The sequence below is a fragment of the Sinohyriopsis cumingii genome, chromosome 5, assembly GCF_028554795.1.
Source record: "Sinohyriopsis cumingii isolate HCF-2022 chromosome 5, ASM2855479v2, whole genome shotgun sequence".
In the NCBI taxonomy this organism is placed as follows: Eukaryota; Metazoa; Mollusca; class Bivalvia; order Unionida; family Unionidae; genus Sinohyriopsis; species Sinohyriopsis cumingii.
Genome location: NC_142965.1, coordinates 42424199 through 42445639, shown reverse-complemented (window position 1 = coordinate 42445639; position 21441 = coordinate 42424199). Strand labels below are relative to the sequence as shown.

The window sequence follows — 21441 nt, the reverse complement described above, 5'->3', positions numbered from 1 at the left end:
TATAAAAAGCTTATGTCAAAAGTATATAAAATGAGCCAAGAATGCTTGAAAAAAGGCTTCTATACAAGTCAAGCCACTAAACACACAACTTTTCTTGATGTAGTCTGTGCACTTACCAAATGGCTTAATATTTAAATAAATAATTAAAAATAACCTTTCTTCGATTTTTTGCCCATCATTATTTTATAAGCGAATCGGATTGACAGACCGGAAGGAACTACTGTCTCTGTGCTCAATGGACATAGTACATATGTTGTAGTGTTTCACTGCTACATGGACATAATACACAAGCTATAATGTCTCACTGCAACATTGACACAATACACATGCTATACTGTCTCACTGCTACATGGACACAATACACACGCTATAACATCTCACTGCAACACTGACACAATACACACGCTATACTGTCTCATTGCTACAAGGACACAATACACATGCTATATAGTTTCACTGCTACATGGACACAATAGATACAACTTTCTATATCTTTTATTTGGCAGCATTTCTTATTTATTATCTATTCCAAAAATAAGACCTCGATTTCTAGCAAAAAAAACGTATGAATTGTGAATTTAAAGAAACAGAATTGTATTAAAAGTCATAAGGTAACCAAACTATAATTATTTGCAAAGCATTTTACAACCTCTATATAAAATGTTACAACTTTTTTCAAAAGATAAAGTAATGAAACTCTTAAATATTGAAGATAAAATGTATACCAAAAATGTTCCAGCGAACAAGAACTGAAAGGCAAAGTTTTAAATCAAACAGGGGCCATAACTATGTCAAATATTTTTGGACAATGGTTAAAGAAGCATTTGGCTTAGGAGTGTTTAATGTAATGCCTTATACCAAATTTGGTTTCAGTCCAAGACATTCTTCAAAAGTTTATGAGTTGAAATTAAATTTGAAACAGACATGTGATGCACTTGTACTGATTGACATGGTAACACTACTTGCCCATTCTGTATCAATAGCAACAGACATGACAGTTCTGATTGACATGGATAACATTACATGCCCATTCTGTATCAATAGCAACAGACATGACAGTTCTGATTGACACAGTAACACTACTTGCCCATTCTGTATCAATAGCAACAGACATGACAGTTCTGATTGACACAGTAACACTACTTGCCCATTCTGTATCAATAGCAACAGACATGATAGTTCTGATTGACATGGATAACATTACATGCCCATTCTGCAGCTATATGTTAGGACTGTGCATGCCCACTTCTTTAGCCACTCACTTTAACCATACTTGTTTAACATTTGTTCCCTCCTTCTGTCTGTTATTCTTGCAGTTTAATTTTACATTTTTTCCAATCATTGTTAATTTAGAATGACATTTACTTTGCGATGTTGGTATCCATCAGCAGCCACTCACAACCAACTATATATTTCTATCTCCATGTTGTGACTTTAACTTAGTTTATTTTTTTCTAAATATCCTTGCATAACATTTGAATTCCCTACATGCAAGATAACCCATTCTTCTAATTAAAGCAACACAGCCTACCGGTAGTCATATGATCGGCTTAAAGCAACACAGCCTAGTCATGTGATCTGCTTAGAGCAACACAGCCTAGTCATGTGATTAGGTTAAAATGATGATTATCAAAATCTTCTTAATGTCAAAATTCACTGATAAATCCCGAGAAGCTAAGAGGATGTGTTGGTTTAATTTAGTTTTGTGGTCATCTGGGATGCAGCCATAAGTCCTAGATTATGATTTGGTCTCTGCAAAACTAAATCCCTGAGATAAAAACGAGAGTGGTTTGACTGCATGTCAGCTAACAGCTTCTATCATCATCAAAACATTTTGTCTGGATATGAGGCTTGCGGATGTCAATGTAATTTCATGAGCTGAACTTTCTATCTATTTAGATATCAGAGTAAACTGAGGGTATAACCCAGGTGAGCCATGAAGACAGCTTCAGAGGTGATATCCAGCTTTTCTGCTTTCAGAAAAGATGGAATCATTTGCGATTGTGCAGACTTTCCACTGTGTGCTTCAAGAAGTGCATAATAGTGTAGAAAGAATCCTGAATGGTTCCAGCTACCAACTTATCTATAGATGAGTGGGAGTGTATGATGACTCTCTGATTGTCCAATGATGGAAAATGGTTCTTGGCCATGATGCCTGATTGTGTCATGAACCAGCTGATCTAACTGAAGATAGGCTGGGTCAACAGAAAGGGCATGTAAGTCACTCACTGTCAGGAAACAGGCTTTGTATGATAACAACTTCAGTGAGGTCCAGCCTAATAGACCTAACTTCTCTGAGGTGAGCCATGTTAGGACTCCATTTTGGAAATAGTGAGAGATTTTGGTCTATTCAAAAATAAAACTTGGCTAGTAGGTCTGATAGATCTTCATCATGACCAATATCTCCTTTGCCATGGAGCCTAAATGTCATGGAACAGTAATCTTTGATATTAACTGGTACTAACTTTTTCTCCTTGTACAGCCTGAGCAGAAACATCAGCCAGTTGAGGAATCAAAGCACTTAAAGGGAAAATGGTACTGACTCTGCACCACACCCTGAAAACAAGCTACTTTCCCTCATAATCCTCCATAGTGAGGGACTAGAGATTCTCTCCACAATCAAAGGTCTGAATTCTTTCTCTTGCAAGGCTGTCCTGACAAGAGCCAAGTGTGATGGGGAAGATGGTCCTGGGCGGGGTGAAACACCTGTGACTTCGGTTGTTTGAAAAGATTCAGAACTGTAGCAATTTGTCTACCTAAATCTGCAACTAGTTTGATTAGATCACTGACCCAGGACTTGTCCCATCTGAATGGGGCTATCAGAATTAACTTGCAATTCTGACCCCATCTTTTTCTGTATTAATTTCGGTACTATGATTCCGAAGAGATGGAGCGAATTGGAGGTAAACAAAGGCCCATAACTCCACCTAAATGTCTGACAGCAAATCTACTGCTTAAGTTTCAGAATCTGAGACTGGTAAGACAATGGCGGGAAGCTTTTGGTTCCACCTTGTTGCAAATAGGCTGATCATCTGATGTCCTCAAAGCACACAAATCTGATTAAAAATAAATGGATAAATGGACCATTTCATATGAATAACCATGTCTGGGCAGAAGATGGGCCAGAACACCAAGTTTTTATGGACTGTGTCTGATCTGCATGTTGAAGAAACTGTTAAACCAGCATGCACAGGTCTGGTAATTTTGGTGCCCCCATTTGAGGTAGGTCAACACTACAGAGTTGTCTGACATAATCAGGACTGACTTCCAGCAGAGCTGGTCCTGTGCTCTCAGAATGTGATGGGTGAAGGTTGAAATTTTCCCTGTTCACTGTATGATTAAAAACAGATTGAGGAGAATAGTATTTACCATGTTTCTTTTGGCAATCGTCCTGATAATCTGCCATGGCTGTAGAACAGGATGAGGATGAAAACCATAATTTTGGTGAAGATCCAGGGGCTGATAGACCCAAGGGAAGGTTCCAAATTGGCAAATTTTGTTGCATTAAGCAAACTAAAGACAATTTTGTGATGCTGAGTGAACAAGGGGCATGAAAGTAGGCATCTGTGAGATCAAGACTAACTGCACACTCATCCCTTCAGACTGAGAGTATGAGTCCTGCCATCTCCATCTTGAAGCTCAGTGGAAGAATGAATTCGTTGAGGTGACCCAGGTCTGTGATCAGCCTCAATTTGCTGCTGGCTAGCAAGGAACCACTGTAAATAGAACCCTGAAAGTCATGTTTAAGTACAGTCTCCACTACCCGTTTATTGATGAGCAACTATAACTTCCGCTAAGAAAATGGTTCTTCTCCAAATCTGATAGTATAACCATTAGAATGGGATAGGATCAAAAACAGCACAACCATTAGAATGGCATAGGATGAAAAATTGGATAAACAAAATCTGAAGATGCTAGGAAATAGGGAGATGCAACATGACTGGAACTGTGTATGTCAAAAAGGTGGTAGGGATGTGAAACCAGTGTCGGGAAGCATGAGACATGGTTGTAGAATCTACCCCCATCCAATATACTATATTGTTTATATGGTAGTTGTTTGAGTAAGATTTACTTGTTTTCTGCAGTTGTCAGCAGTTTCTTTCATTCCCTCTTTTGCAAATGAATTAACACAATGTACTTTCATTGGCCATTTAGTGGATAATGAAATTACTACTTAATGGTACGATATTTTTTTAGATGTAGAGATAGTGACGAAATACATGTACTACTACAGCCACCAATAATACAATTGCTTCCCATGCTGAATAACCATGGTGATTTGAAGTGCTGGGTTCCTCCAGAGACACCACATGGAACTGAGTTACAGAATCTGCTGTAGTTGTACAAGGTCTGATGGGAATATTTTGTCATGTACATTTAAGCTTAAATATCTCTTTAACCATACAAAGCATTGTATTGAAAATTGCACAAAACATTGTACTCAAAAATTTAGAGGTAAGTGATATAGGGATCTCAGGTCTATCTTTAAAATCAAGGGAATCATGTGGACTATTGACTTGTTTATTAGGATGCAACTAAATGCAAAGTCCATGTCTGGTCTGACAGGTTGAAAAGGTTTTCCAGGAATTCAACATAACACCACTTTTTCATTTTAAAGCTGATTGTTGAATCATCTCCGACATTCTTCAGCAATAAAAAATGTTCTAATTAGCTGATGTAGTGGACATAATGGACATCAGGTACATACCATTTTCATTTCGGACAAAGTAGACATCCTTAAAAGATTTATGGTCAAAATCCCATGTCATAATCATCATCCAATCATGGTGAGTAGTGACAAGATTTTCATGACAGCCATCATGGCAGTGATACTGCACATATGAGACCATTTTTGGCATTGTACTGTGCATCAGCACTGTAAGACTATAGAGTGCCACAAACAGGTGACATATGATTAATTCATAAAAAGTGGTTTAAAGATCAACCTGCAAGTAAAAGCAAAAAATGAGATGGAATGGATAATATATGAAGGTTCCTAATCAATGGACAATGTAAATGGTACATATACAAGGTTACTAGATAAGTCCAATGGTGAGAACTGCATGCTGATATAGCCATGCATTTGGGAGTTGAGAGCAAATCTGGTTTCCTCTAGAATACTTACTCGATCACATTAACATTAGGAATATAGAAAACCACCTCCCGAATCGAGCCCTTCCAAAGACAAAAGACAAAAAACTTGTCTTTCTGTCTATAATATAGACAAAGGGCAACAACTTTTGCCCATTATCTCCCCTTGCCACCTACAGGTTGCACTAGTTTATAGTGGAGCAAAATGGTGTGTAACAGGATGCTCACACTGTGGGGAGGCCGGAATGATATTAAAGTAATTTGATCAGGCAAGTATTCTAAACATATCTTACTAAAACATTTGCTTTCTCCTTCGAATACCTTCTTTGATCACATCAACATTTGGAGAGTAGGTAATTGACAGAGGGACTGTTGAGCATCCAACCTATAGACCTGGCAACCTCTAAGGGGAGAATATTTGTTTCCTCATATGAAGGTTAACCTACTCTTCTATCTGAGTACAGCAATACCAGCGACAATGAAGAATTACGACTGGAAAGAAGAAATAAAAGGAGTTCTTACTGCATGAAAGTCTTAGGAAAATCTAGCAAAAGCTGTGCAGTGTGTTTGCCCTGAGGTTTGCTGATGCCAATTCAGTCTGGTAGTGGCTTGTGTGACACAGACAGGCCCAACGAGATCTAAAGAGTGTTGCATTGGAGCCAAGTCTCGATGATAAAATCTTGAAAAGAAGACTGCATTCCAACTGACTGCCTTGATTACAACATTCATAGAAACATTATGGTCAAAGGCAAGGCATGTAGATATTGCTCTTATTTCATGAGCAGAGATCTGCATGAGGTGTTCTGGTGATAAGTCAGAGTACACTGTATGCATTACCCACTTAAGCTATAACGTGAGGGCTTAAGGGGTTATGTCCTCTTTCCCAGGTTTAACTGGGAGAAAAAAAATGTCTTCAATCTCCATGAATTCGTTTCAGATAAAGTCTAATCACATACTGGCTCCTGCCTGAAAGCTTCTTGGAAGAGAGGACATATGCTGCCTTTTTGATTGCCCGCTGATGGCAACCTATTCTTGGTGACAAAACCAGGTTGTGTCATAAGGACTGCCATGCCATTGATCAAAATTGAAGGTAGATTGGGCCAACAATAAGGAAAAGTAATTCACTGATTCTGCATGCAAAAGCCAACACTATAAGGGAACAGGTTTTGTATGAAAGGAAATCTTAAACAAGATCCTCGCTAAAGTCTCAAATTTGTTTGAATTCAGAACCTGGGAAAGATTCCACTTAGGGAACAAAGTGAGTGATTTAGGTTGACTGTATTTACTGAATATACTGGGCCATGATAAAATAATTTTTTTCCTGTCCCAGAACCTATAAGGAAACTTTTTTTCACCTAGATCATATGTCCCAAGACTTAAGAAACAAAATAAATTTGTGTTGAATTTGCACCCTCTCCCCACTGCACGTTGCAGTAAACTAGATAAACAGAATGACTATTATACAATAAAATGAGAGAAACCCATCTTGTATTATTTTCTTTTCTTCCTTTTTTTCATCATAAGCATTAAAGAAAACATACATCCATAATACAGTATATGTAGCATAGGCATCCATACTGTAGCATGTACTGCTCATACCGGATAACACAAGACACATTGTTTGGCTGTACTCTAAGGTCTGAATATGTTATCTGACTGAGAACTGGATCCAAACAAAATCGCAAACAAGAGAGGGAAATATCAACCGATTTTTTGAAGGCATTTGCCATTCATGCATGACATGTTTTGTTGTTGTAGGGTTTAATGCCATTTTTCAGCACAAGATAGGCTATACATGGTGGCCAGTATAAATGGTGGGGGAAGAACCCGGGAAACCCCCAGAAAGAACCACTGACCCACAAGAAGCCACTGGCAAGCTTTCTCACATAACCACATTAGCTGAATCCCAGACTCGAACTCATGCAGACAGAGGTGAGATGGCAGTTCTCCATAACGGTGAGTGCTTTAGACCACTTGGTGCCCCCACATGACATGGTGTTAGGTGCAAAATAACCAAGATTGTATTATATCCAGCTTAACTATATGACAGTATGTCACAAGCAAAAATTATTATCTGAAAATACATTCACTGTGAGTGAAATGAGAATCTTTTCATTGGCATGGTTAAATAGCTGCCAAACCCAAAGCACAAAAATCATGATTTTAAGGATTAAATACTGCTTTTTAATACTTTAAAGCACATGTAACTATTTACAACATATAAACCATCAGTAAAGTAAATTATTTAATTATTTAATGTCAAAGATGCATGTGTTCCACTCTTGCACCTTTTGAATGGGCACCCTGTTCCATTTGGGTGCCCATTCAGAAGGTGCAAGAATAAAACACAAACTCAGACACAGGCTGTTTATAGGAACCTTTTTCCACACCTTGTCGATCCCAATGTACCATCTTTCAATGATGATCTGAATTTGTCCAATTTTTTACTGAACTGTTTTCCTTCTAGCACATGAGTAATAATTTGCGAAAAATCGCCAGCAACACTAGTAACTGAGGAAGGTTCATTTCTAAAACAAATTAAGTAAACCGAACTTCGATCAAATTACATCAAGGTTCTCTCTGGCATTTATAAATGTCACAAGTTCAGGATGAGTAGTTATTGATAAAGCAGCAAACTGATGTTTATTAGCTTTTTCATGCTGTTTAATGTCACTGGTGCTGCCATGCCCAATAGCGAAATCACAATTACACAGATTACAAAATGCAAGGTTTTCTCCTTTATTAGACGGTTTCAGAAATCTAAATAAGATGGCACAGTTGTCCTTTCAGTTGTTTTCTTTTCTTTGCTTGGAAAAATTCTGAATCTTCAGCTGTCCTTTTCGACATGATTAGAAGCTGAATACTACGATGGTGAGATACAACAATAGCAACTGTTGGTGCAATCCAATATTTAAGACTAGCATGGTAGCCTTGATTTCAAATGAACCAATCTTATTTTAGAATTCATATCCCTATATCCATTTACTGTCAGGGTGCCCATTATAAACAGAAAATTGCAAGGAAATATTTAATCTAATTTTTCTTAATAGTAAAGAACAGATTTTAAACAAGAATAATACACCACCTTATTTGGGTCCATAATAAGGAACAAATATGGAAAAAAGATGGGACACTTGGCAGCTATGAGGTTACAAAAATGTGTTATTAAAGCAAGCTATTGCTGTGTATACTATCTACCCGCAAACATCAATGCCCATTTGAATTAATTATGATTACCGATGCCAAGCAATTAGAAGCCAGGGTGGTGAATAAACGCAACTGGCAGTGTGCAATAAACTCATTGTTTGAACTTACCAACAGGATATCAAATTCAAAGGTTATTTCATTACAAAGCAAGCTGACCACAGGAAGCCAACTTTGGATACTTTTAAGTGTGCCAATTTCTTAATTTTTATATATATTTTTTTAAATACACAGTTGGCCAACACATGGAAGCCAACCATGGTTCCTTTTTACTTGTATTCAAAAGAATTTTGAAAATAAAATGAAACAATGGAAGAATTTTTAAAGTGACACAACATAGTGCTTTGTACATGGATATTGATGATGCAGTGTCATCCAGAAGATTTGGAGAAAATAAAATTATTTGATGAATTCATGAAGGCCAGAAGAGAAAATGAAGATTTTGCCTATAATTTGATCATTAACATGGATGAAATTCCAGTGTAATTTAGTCTCATTCCTGGACTGACTGTTGATAAGATGGGGGTTAAAAGTGAGAGAATTAGCACGAATGATGCAGATTTTTTAAAAATCTGACCTTAGTCTTTGCAGTTTCCGCTTCAGGAGATTTGTTGCCTCCAATGATAATTTTTCATGGGATAAGACACCTAAAAATATTCATGCAACGAAAGGATGGATTGTACAAGAGCAGGAAAAGGGTTGTTGTTGTTGTTGTAGGGTTTAACGCCATTTTTCAGCACAAGATAGGATATACATGGAAGAAGCCTGGAACATCCCAGGAAGAACCACCAACCCATGAGAAGCTACCGGCAAGCTTTCTCATGTACCCACTTTAGCTGAGCCTGAGACTCAAACCCATGCAGACAGAGGTGAGATGGCAGTGATCCGGGATGGTGAGCGCTTTAGACCACTCAGGCACTCAGGGTCCAGGAGATAAGAGTGGGTTTGATGAGATGATGCTGTAGTGGATTAATGAGTTTTATCTCAAGTACACAGTTTTATATTGGTTTAAATAAAAATTTAAGTTCGAGTGCATTTTTGGATATTCAATTTTCGAATGATTTAAAAGGTGTCACATAAATTATGCCTCAAAGAAAACAATGTGTCCCAGAATAAACAGTGCACAAAAAGAATTACTTGAATGGTTGCCCTTAATAGTAATCAGAGTCAACTTTTTCTTTTTGAACACCCCCCTCCAGGTACTCAATGGGACAGTATTTTTGACTTTGCACCAATCCCTGCTTCTCTTCAGAGTATTAATAAGTCTTTTGGTTTAAACTCCATGCCAACATGACATTTCCTTTCAGGAAGAGCAGCGTTAAAAAGATTTTCAAAATGGCCACAGTGGCTGCCTGCTGGTCATCAGATGGGTACCATTTTCATTTAGAACCTAGTAGACATCATAAGAGTGTGTGTGTGATTTGGATTTTTAACGTAGCCTTAATAATTTTTCAGTCATATCGCTACAATGTCTGCAGCGTGGCAGTTTATAGTGATGTCTAGCAATGGGGCATCATGCTGCAGACATGCAGAATGATGTCCCATCCAGTCACATTATCCTGACAAAAGGCCGACTAGTTCTAACACTAACCTCTTAAAGCTGAGCGCCAAGCGAGGCAGCTGTTTGTAATATTTTTGTAAGTCTTTGGTATAACTCAGCTGGGGATTGAACCCAAGACCGTCTGCATCCGAGGCGGACACTCTAACCACTAGACGACCAGAGCAGTCCAACATCATAAGAATTCTATTAGTGAAAATCTCATGTTGATATGAAAACCCAATCAGAAGGAGTAGCGATAACAAGATGTTCAGGATGGTCACATTGGAAGTGAGATTCAAACCTTGTTCATTTAAGACCAACCGCACATCATAAGAAGGTTTTAGGTGAAAATCCCATGTCAATATAACTTTCAATATGAATTACAATGTGATTTTCAAGATGCTTGCCATGGTAGCCGTACTGGGTATCCGACTTGCACAATTTTCACTTAGCAATAACTAGACATCATAAGAAGTCTTTTTTTATTGAAAACCACATGTTGATGTGACCATCCATTCAGGAGCAGTAGCAGTAACTAGATTCCATGATGGTTGCCATAGTGACCAGACTGAATATCAGATTTAGCACCATTTTCATTTAGAACCAACTAGATACCATAAAAAGCCTTTCTGTGAAAACCCTACATTGATATGACCATCCATTCAAGTGGAATAGTGATAAGATTTTGAAACTTGAATATTTTCCCCCCAAAATGTTCTTTTACAATTATAAAATATTTGTTCCAGGTTTAACTATGAATAATCTACAATAATTTGATCCCATTATGACAATGCATAAACAATTTATGCACATAATGACTTAATGAATTTAAATGATGCCTCTTCTCCTTTAAATCCTAATCTTAAATAGTACCCATAATTAGATGGACCAATGTGGCAAAACCAGGGGTAGACAAAATACAGCCTGCAGGCTGGATCAAACCAATGACCTGGTTTTATCCATTAATTTACATCATAGGGTGTGGCTTTAAAACTCACTTATCTGCCCTGTGCCCTGGAAGAACTTGCCCAAGCCTAGGCTAAATTGCATCCATCAAGTGCTCCAGCTAGACATAAATGATAGAAATTGGGGACAATTTTCCTACCCTCTGCTCAACCCTTCAACACTTTCTCTCCTTTCCATCCATGTGATCTCCACTGCTGCCCATACCAATATCTTGCAGGAATAAAGTATCACATACACAATTTTTTTCATTTAATGGTTTGTTAAGTAGAAATACATTTTAGTGGCATTACGTGTTTAGGCTCTTATAAGCAGTAACAAGAAAAACGTTAAGACAATAAGCTTTGTAAAATTTAACTAATAATTTATTTTCCTAGAAATCAAGGTAAAAATGAGGAAAAAAACTTATGGTTTTAAGAATCAAATCCAAAAATAATCCAAGAATTGAAAATTAGAAGTCCTAATAACAAAATGTTCTAATGAATTTGAGTTCGAGTCTGGACAAAATTCCAAAATGGAAGGTGATGATGTGTGCTGTAGTCAGTATAGTACTGAAGTGTCAACAGTTCTTTGTTGAACCAAAGAAAATATTCCAGTTTTGAATTCCGAATACAATTTAAATAAATGTCTTTGTCTGAGAATTCTGTATGAGCACTTAAATATTCCCTGGGAAAAAAATAATAATTCCATAAAATAGAATTTCAACTCAAACTGGTCACAACAGAAAAAAAACAACACTTTGACATCTAAGTGTTTAAAAGCCCAACTGAAATTATTTCTCATAACATCACTTTTAAATCTGGCTACTGCACAAAAGAGACGTCTGGATATGGGTCAACCCTTCGGTAAAACCAAAATTTTGAAATAATTGCTACATGTTTTGAGAACAACATAGAAACTATCTACATGTCTAAGGTCATGTACTGTCAAGTACAGCCTTGATTTCACTCTATAAATCCCATACTAAGAATGAATAAAAAAAATAAAAAAGTTGTTTACTTCCAATCATGAAATAAGGTCAGGAACTAGGTCAGCTTTAGAGACAAAGTTCTAATATTAAATTTTTGAAAAACTGAACTGAATTTCTGGAAAATATCAAATACAGTAAATAAAACTACATTACAATAGCATGTAATGAAATTCAAATGTTCAAATGTTCTTAAATCCAACAAACAAGCAATTCAATTAAATCAAAAATAAATTAAATCAAATATACATAACAGTGGTTACCATTTTAGTATTCACTACCAAAAAGATTAATCATTTTGTCATGAACAGGATGCCCTTGGCCCCCCCAATGTCCCTTTGATTCCTTATAAATACCACTTTGGTCCATAAAATGCACATCCGGTTTCAAAAAGTTCCCTTTCAATTGAAAAGGTGCCATTCTGAAAAGGAGATACAATTGCTGTCCACACTTCTAAAATAAATGTTTAACTTCTTCCATAGCTTGCAGTTTACCATGATGTGCAGTGTTCAGCTTTCAATGATATGCATGGTGTGTAGTGTTCCATGGTGTGAATAGTGTTCAACTTTTATTGACATGCATGGTGTGCAGCTTTCATTGTTATGCATGGTGTGCAGTGTTCCATGCTGTGCATAGTGTTCAATTTTCATTGACATGCATGTGTAGTTTTCCATGTGCATGGTGTGCAGCTTTCATTGTTATGCATGGTATGCAGTGTTCCATGGTGTGCATAGTGTTCAACTTTTATTGACATGCATGTGTAGTGTTCCATGTGCATGGTGTGCAGCTTTCATTTTATGCAAGGTGTGCAGTGTTGCATGATGCACATGGCTTCAGCTTTCACCAATATGCATGGTATGCAATGTTGCATGATGCACATGGCTTCAGCTTTCACCAATATGCATGGTGTGCAGCTTTCACCAATATGCATGTGTAGTGTTGCAAGATTTGCATGGGGATCAACTTTCCATGTGTATGATAATGACAGTGACAGCCTAAGGCAAAGAACAGGTACAACCTTTGTATCTAGGAAAATGGTTTAGCTTTTGTTGTTAAATTTCTGAAATCTGACATTATTTGATGTCACTCACAAAGCTGTTCATAAAATGGTATTGTGTACGAGGAATAAATAAAAACAAAACATGTGGCCTTTAATTCTAAAAAGAATGAAACAAACAAGACCTATATGATTTCTCTCATCTGAGTTTATGAACAAGACATAAATCTTTCTGTCACAGGCAGAAGGCTACCAGGAGTTCAATAATTTGAAGGTATAATGTAGTAGATTTCTGATGATATCTTGAATCTTCATCTCACACGAGCTGAATGTGACAGTGTCGGAATATAAAGATGTGCATACAAGCCATTCCGTGCTACAACAGCTTCGTTTGCTGGGAAATTTATTCCCAATCAGAAACAATATATGAATTTAGTGTTCAGATTGAGCTTTTAGTATGACTGGGGAATTTTTATATATATGTATTATGTTTAGTGTAATTTCTGTTAGAGGGTATTAATAAAGAATGCAATAAGCATAGAAAATATCTCGGTATGGTGAGCCCATATGCAGGGCTTGTGTTTTCAGGAGCATGGCCGCACTCGTGTGCTTCTTGAATTGCTTCCAGTAGTGCGATTCATCCCACTCCCCAATCTTATTGTTCAAAACAAAGATTTCCAGATGTTTTCTGAGTAAACTTCTCAATTTTGTTCCCAGATTTCATGGCAGTTGCATTTCACAAACATCAATTTATTTACAGGTTCTACCATATTTTATATATGATGTTGTCTGCCGTAAACGATGATGTTGTAAATATTTAAGTGGCAGGAAAGTCTTTAAAATGTTAATTAATTTAGTTTTATGAAGAAACATATTATTATTCCTAACAATTTAGCTCATTTAGTGAATCATCATATCAAACCAGTATTTATTTTTTCTGACATTTACATTAACAGCCATCACTGTTTGTTTGCGAGTATGCATACCAAAATGTCTGACAAAAAGATAAAAGGCAATTCAGTTCAGTTGGTCACATTTCAATGATGGAATGTTCCTGTGTTTGGATACAATACTTATAAGATTCATGGCAAAGAAATGGTGACTTTAACTTTAATACTGAACTAATTTGATATAGTGAATAACACCGAAATAATTTCATATAGTGAACAATAATATTGAAATAATTTCATATAGTGAATAACTCTTCTCCACACTACTAGGAGAGCTGTTTGCAGCTCTCCTGCACTTTACAAAACACTTTACAAAACACAAGACTTGCATATGTTGTTTTGACTTATGCATTGCTACTGCCATTAGAGGTGATGTAGGATGGGGTGGGGTCTATGATAATTATTGAATTCTGGGTGGTACACTGTCATAATGCAAACTTACCAACCTTTTTTGACACTGGTGTCTACTGCAAGGAAGAAAAAAAAACATGCATGAAGAAAAGAAGCAAAAGCAGCAATACACAATTCATTCATAGGAAATATTGATTGATATAACCAAAGTAAATTAAAATAAGCCAACATTCCAATTACAATTAATATCTTTCAATTTATCCACAAGCATTAAGACTTAAATTATTTTTCTTTATGTTGGGAGTGGGATTATCATGTAATTGGTATTATTCTTACTGTTTATAATTATCTTGTCCTAATATTTTATTTGGATCTTACATGCTTAATAAATTAGTCAGCTTGGTTATAAGCTTTACAGCATGTCTTTCCTGCATACTATGCTCAATAAATTAGTAAAATTAGTAAATTTGGTGAAAGCTCATGATAATAAAAGCAAACTGACAATAACATCAACAATGAACCCATTAAGTATTTGCACATAAAGGAAGAGTTACAAACCATGACAGGTAGTTTTACCAAAAACTGCATTTCATCTACATTCTAGTTGCTTTCATCCTTGTCTGCATTTCACCCAGCCTTTCATAATTGTTTCATTTATGGTCTAAAAAATGCATTCAGATTTTTATGTGCTTACTGCTTTCATCTACTGCTTCCATTTGGTTTTTCTTGTTTCGAATAAAATGGAAATGCATTTACTTAAGTTGGGTTTTCCATTTTCAGGAGTGTTAAATGTAAAGAACTACAGCTTTTGTATCTTCACTAATCAGAAAGGTCAATTACTGAAATAGAATATATAAAATGCAAAAAATGACAGAATTTATCATAATTAAAAAGCATCAACAAAAGAAATAAGGTTTAAAATACTTTTAAAAATGTTAACAAATTTTATTTCATTTCATTTGAATAAAGATGATACATATATAATAACTGACATAACATCAATGACAGGTGCTTGTTTTATGTTAGCCTCAATGAGAACATGACCACAGCTTGTATGGGGTGAAAACTGTCTATTAGTGTAAAGAATCTGATCTTGGATTATCATGTGAAATGACTTTCAACAATATAAATATAGTGGCAGCAGTAAAAAAAAAATCATATTCAAATCCACTGATCAACTACATTCATGATTTCTTCCATTTTTGTGTGTAATTCATCATTCTGCATTGTGCTTCTTGCATGTATATCTATTTTCTTTGAAATACATTCATCATTTGGTTTACATTCATTTAGGAATGCATTTCATTTCCAGGCATTCTACATTTTGTTTGTGGCAGTTCAGCATTCAGTAAACATTTTATCCTGCTTCGTTTTCATTTTAATGGAACATATACCTGTTTCAGGGTTTGTAGCTCCTTTTGTTTATGTTGGGAATTCCCAGGCCATGCCATATTTAGCACTTGTAAAATATATCTATGAGCCTTATTTACTCTGACAAGACACTTGGAATCAATAAGCAAAAAGCTTGTAATGAATATTTTAAAGCTAGTTTCAACTGAAAAAGGAGGTTGGCGTACTAATTAAGGCATGTGCAGGTATTATGTGGTACATGTAATATAACGTGTATATGTTATAAAACACAAAAGCAATGAATATTTAAACATTTAGTGATTGATGAAAACTATCCATGCTCAGCTAGTGATTGATGAAAACCAGCCATGCTCAACTAAGAATTTTTTTAATGAGCACTATGGGGAAAATATACCACAAACATGAACACTTTACACAGAAACTCATATGCAGTCAAGCATCCAAATGACACTGCCTGACATTTGGGAGAAAATTTTTGGATACAAGTTTTGATTGATCAAGATACTTTTGAAAAGAAAAAAGTTACTTATTAAGTTTGGTAAAGAAATGACAAGAATCCCTTGAATAGGCTGATGCTCTCATGGGTAAAGGACTCACACTACTAATTCAGTTCCCATAGTAAACCTATGCAAACACCATGACATTAAAAATTCAATAACTTAAAATTTCTGAGTGCTCATGATCAAACCTACATTTATCAGTATAGATGAAACCTGGATGTCAGCTTCTGTGAAGAGAAAAGAATGAGCCATGGCTTTTTCTGGACCTGCATGTGTTTAAACCGTGTGCTTTCAATTCCACACCAAAGAGTCAGGTGCTAATTTTAGTAATGAGTGTTCCAAACTTGACTGTTAAAGGACTGCAATTCCATCATAAAACAATATCTCAAAAGATTCTTTTTCCTAAAACATAACTTACATTATTAACCAATCCTGGCCAGCCAAACCCATATATACTCTATTGTATGTTCATCCATTTCCAGGCTGGTTCCTATTTTTCCATACAATTAGTACTGTGTGTCCTATAAGAGTTTCCAGGAATTCAATATAGAATTTGTTGAACTATTTGTTTTATTCTTCAGCACTAACAGGATTTTCAAATTAGCTGCTTTCATTTATAACAAAACAAGTATAATATGATGTCTGCTGGTGAAAACCCCAGGTAGACATAACCATCCATTTCTTTGGAGTAAAGATAATACCTTCAAGATGGCCATCATGGTGTCCATATTAGGGAACAATCTAATTCATTTTCATCTACGACAAATCAGACACTATGAACACTTCTAATCAAAACCCCGTATCAAAATGACTTTCCGTTTTAAAAGAGTAGCATTAACAAGATTTTCAAGACGACCACTATGATGGCCATATTGGACATCAAATCAGCATCAATTTAATGTTGACATCATAAGATGTCTTCTGGTGAAAGCACAATATCAATATGACCAGCCATCTAGGAATAGTTGAGATAAGATTTTCGAGATGGTCATTTTGGTGGCCATGCTGGAGGTCAGATTAGCACCTTTATCATTAATGATAAACTAAACATCATAAGAATTAGTTCAGTAAAACACACAAGCTCATAAGATCATGCAGAAAATTGGTGTTATGATTTTCAAGATGGCAACTGTGGTAAACATATTGAAGCAGTACCATTTTCATTTAAAACCAATTTAAGAACTCTTTTAGCAATGTTGATATGGTCACTCATTCAGGAGAAGTAGTAGTAAGAACATTCTCAAGATGGCAGCCATATTGGCTGTGCAAGTGGCATCATTTTCATTTTGAACCATCAAGCTATCATACAAAGTCTTCCTGTGTAAACCCCAGGTCAATATGCCTTTTTGTTCAGAAAGAGTAGCAATAACAGGATTTTCAAGATGGCAGTTCTGGCAGCCATATTAGTCATCAGGTCAGCACCATTTTATTCATAATTTGTCCCTCTGCGTACCTACTGCAGGGTGCAAAAACTATCTTCAATTCAGCATTTGAGTGTTCAGTGATTGCTATTGTTGGCGTTTCATTACCAAATATCATTATCCATACCCTTTGGGTGGATCTTTAAAGAAACAAGGCCCACTAATATTCATCCTTTTCTAACACACATACATATGCTAGTGTTATCTTTCAACTTTTCCAAAACACATATAGTAGTATTATCTTTCATCTTTTACAACACACATACATATGGTAGCGTTATCTACACATTGTCCAACACACATACATACAGTAGTGTTACCATATTTCAAGTATTTTTTCGTTTTTTCGTACCCTTTAATTTTTCATAAACAATCCTGTTATCAAAATCATATTTAAATGTATCATATTTTTTCATACATATCACTTTATATTTTTCGAAAAATCCATTAATTTATCGAACATAAAATTTCTAATAAGATTTACATTTGCAAAAACGATCGAAAATACTGTATTGCCATTTTGTTTTTAAATAAAATTAATAATTATTTGCTGGTGAGAAAATGCAATGATTGATGCATAAGCGTATTGTCATTACAATATCTACTGTTGTTTATTAACAAATGAACAAAGGCACTCACAGAACATATCTTTAAATATTATCGTTAATTAGTTCTCCTTATAAAGTCCATCACTTTAACAAAACACCATATGCATTTTAAAATGAGCTTGGAAGCGCTTTGATGTTTTCTTATCCAACAAGAATGATATCTCTGTACATGCTAAAGTGAAGACCACAGACCACTGATCAACGAGTCTTATTGTTTCATTATAGTCATACAAAAATAAAACATAAACACATTGCCATTTTCTATTGTAATTTTGAAAGTCATGGACTCTGTTAAATTGATTAGTATATATATATATATATATATATATATATATATATATATATATATATATATATATACACACACACATTATCCTTTAAGTGCTTGTACTGTTTTGACTTGGATATAATTAACATTTTATTGCAAATCTATTCTTCGATATACCCCTCCATTATTATCTTTATTGGCGAGTTCACATAACAAGTAATGCGTATCATCGCTTGTCCTTATAACATCTGCTGTATGGACAATGGCTTCAATAGCACATTGACAGATTTTCATTTCCCTAAAGAAAGCCTCATTTCCCTACTGGCAGCCTCATTGATTTGACTTCTTCTATCCATTCTTGCCCTCAATCTGGTTTCAACTGGAATAACCAAAGCACTAAGCATGTTTAATTACCATGTAAATAACACTGCATAGCCATGTGGTTGTAATGACAATGTAAATCATAACCAAAACAAGAATGAATACTTGATTTAGAGGTGTTAATTAATAATGGAATACAGTAGTCATAATACATAAGAGACAGAGTCGTGCAAGGTCATGTTAGAAAATGTATATTGTAAATTATATTGACGAATAATTTAACCAAACGGAACGACTAGTTTTCAACATAATTATAATTAATGATAAAGTACTGATAAAGTCAGAAGAAAAAAAAAAACATTTGAAATATTTGTTATTTTATAAACTGTTCATTTGACTAATTGTCGAAACATGGGTTGATAAACTCAACAAAACTTTCGATGTTTCATAAGAAAGGCATACAAAGCCTGACAAGTCATAGAAAGTGATGATAAAACTGTACAATTGTCGTATGGTGTTTTTGCTGCATAAATTACCACGAAAAATGTTGGATTTACTACGATACGTCTTGGAGACGAAGCTTATTGGGCGCAACACTGCCAATAGCCAAAGAAACAACGCGATAGTTACAGCTGGTAACCGCGAAAACTTTTGTAAATGGGTATACCAAAAAGAAAAGAAAATATATAAAATATCCAAAGGCCTCTCTCTCTCTCTCTCTCTCTGGACATGTGTATTTGCAATTTAATGTAATTTTCAAATAGATTTAAAATAACAAAAATACCATTTTTATAATGTCTTCATATTTAGTACAAAAGGCTGAAGAAATGAGTTTGATCATCGTGTTTGTTTCCAGAGAAGGTACCATATCTATCATCATTTCGGAGAACATGTATTTAATATAAAATAATAACAAACATTTCCAACATGATTGTGTCATACTTAGTTATTACTTTATGACTGTTTTGAAATTCTTGGGGGGGTGCGTGGCCTGGGCCTGACGTCCCGCTCGCCAAAGGAAAGTGAAGCGTCTCTCATAGCCTCTCCTTCCCAGGTGTAGTGATCGCCGCAGAACCACTGTCTCGCTCTGCGGGGCAGGAGGTTACTTGCATATGGCCTCTCCTACACTATTGTGTCCACAGCAGCACCTTCACGCGGTGCCCCCTGTTTTTAACAGAGCCTGCTGTGTGGTGCGACCGAGTACCCGGCAGTATAACTGGGTGGGCAGACTGGGCTCATTAGCCTTGGCAGGCAACCAGTCTAAGAGAAGGGAAACTGTGACCCCAAACCCGGGCAGATGAAGCTCGTTAGCCTTGTCAGGCAGTTCATCTAGGAGAAGGAAACTCTGATTCAAAACCAACCAAGTCCCATCCATTGGATTATGGCTCCACTGCCTTGTGGATATCTTCGGGAGAAGGAAAGGCTATGGGAGTAAACCCAGACAGAAAATCAGGAGTGGAGCCCCTAAGGCGGCTGGGGGTCGACTACGACCTCCTTCCGGCAGCTCCTGCATCCAAACTGGTGCCAAATGTCATGCTCAGCATTCCTTTGGACCCCACCAGCAAGGATGAGAGGGGGATCCTGACGTCTGGGCAGCCCAGGATCTCCATACTCCATGCCCAGGCTTGCGCCCTGGAGAGGACACTCCAGTCTCGCTACTGAGTGAGGAAACAACACGGAAGCTGACAGTTTACGGGTTATAAGTCCCACCCGACTGGCGTAGGGAAGGGGCGCCACGGGTCAGCTTTGACGGTGGGAGGGATCATCGTGTCCCACTGGCCAACTATCGCCCGCCTCAAGCTGGGCAGCCCCCGGTCAATAAGGTGTTGACCCGCCATCGTCTGCCTGCTCCAGTGGGTGTCTGGAGCTCAGTGTGTTGTTCAGCATGACAAGCAGACGGTAATTCCACACCAGACAAAAGAAACAAGAAACCAATAAAGAAGACTCCAGCTCTTCGATTTGCAAGCTGGAATGTGCGCACCATGTGTACAGGCATCTCCGACGACCTCAGAGAAGTGGACGACACCAGAAAGACGGCCATCATCGATAGAGAACTCACCAGACTAAATATCAGCATAGCTCCAGGAAACCAGGCTCGCCTCTAGTGGCTCCCTCAGAGAGGAAAACTACACCTTCTTCTGGAAGGGTCGAGAACCTGAGGAGCCCCGTCAGCACGGAGTGGGCTTTGCCATCAAAAACAATCTCCTGGCCTCGGTTGAACCTCCCACAGGGGGCACTGAGCGTCTCTTGTCCATCCGCCTCACCACTACTTCAGGTCCTGTCAACATCATCAGTGTCTACGCCCCAACCCTCACGTCATCAGAAGACGTGAAGGATCAGTTCTATGGGCAGCTGGACAAACAGATCAAAGGATGCCCCAGAAATGAACCACTATTCCTCCTCGGCGACTTTAATGCCAGAGTAGGTGCGGACCAGGAGTCCTGGCCTACCTGCCTCGGATATCATGGCACTGGAAAGACCAACGAAAACGGCCAGAGACTGCTGGAGCTATGCACCTACCATGGCCTGTGCATCACAAACACCTTCTTCAAGTGTAAGCCACAACACAAAGTGTCATGGAAACACCCCAGATCTCATCACTGGCACCAACTCGACTTGGTCATCACCAGGCGCTCTGCCCTTAACAGCGTCCTCTCCACCAGAACCTACCACAGTGCAGACTGTGACTCCGACCATGCCCTTGTGAGCAGCAGAATGTGACTACAGCCACACGCGCTACACCGCTCAAAACCAAAAGGACGTCCTCGCATAAACACTGCACAGATGTCAGTCCCTGCCAAGGTGGAGGAGTATGTGTCTGCCCTGAACAAGGCTCTCCAGGACCTGCCTGAGTATGACGCTACAGCCAAGTGGAACGCCATGAAGGGT

At 37.2% G+C, this 21441-nt stretch overlaps 1 protein-coding gene across 4 annotated transcripts in view; it reads right to left on the bottom strand.

The window, feature by feature from the left end:
• The window catches only part of LOC149799029 (succinate--CoA ligase [ADP-forming] subunit beta, mitochondrial-like), a 90250-nt gene that overhangs the window by 56468 nt on the left and 12341 nt on the right, over positions 1–21441 (bottom strand). For 2 of the 4 annotated variants that reach the window (XM_089957983.1, XM_089957984.1), the window contains exon 3: positions 14159–14179. The exons of the other annotated variants lie outside the window; for them this stretch is intronic. In XM_089957983.1, the coding sequence (XP_089814109.1) occupies positions 14159–14179 (21 nt within the window). The remainder of the gene's footprint in view (positions 1–14158; positions 14180–21441) is intronic. 4 annotated transcript variants of the gene reach the window in all.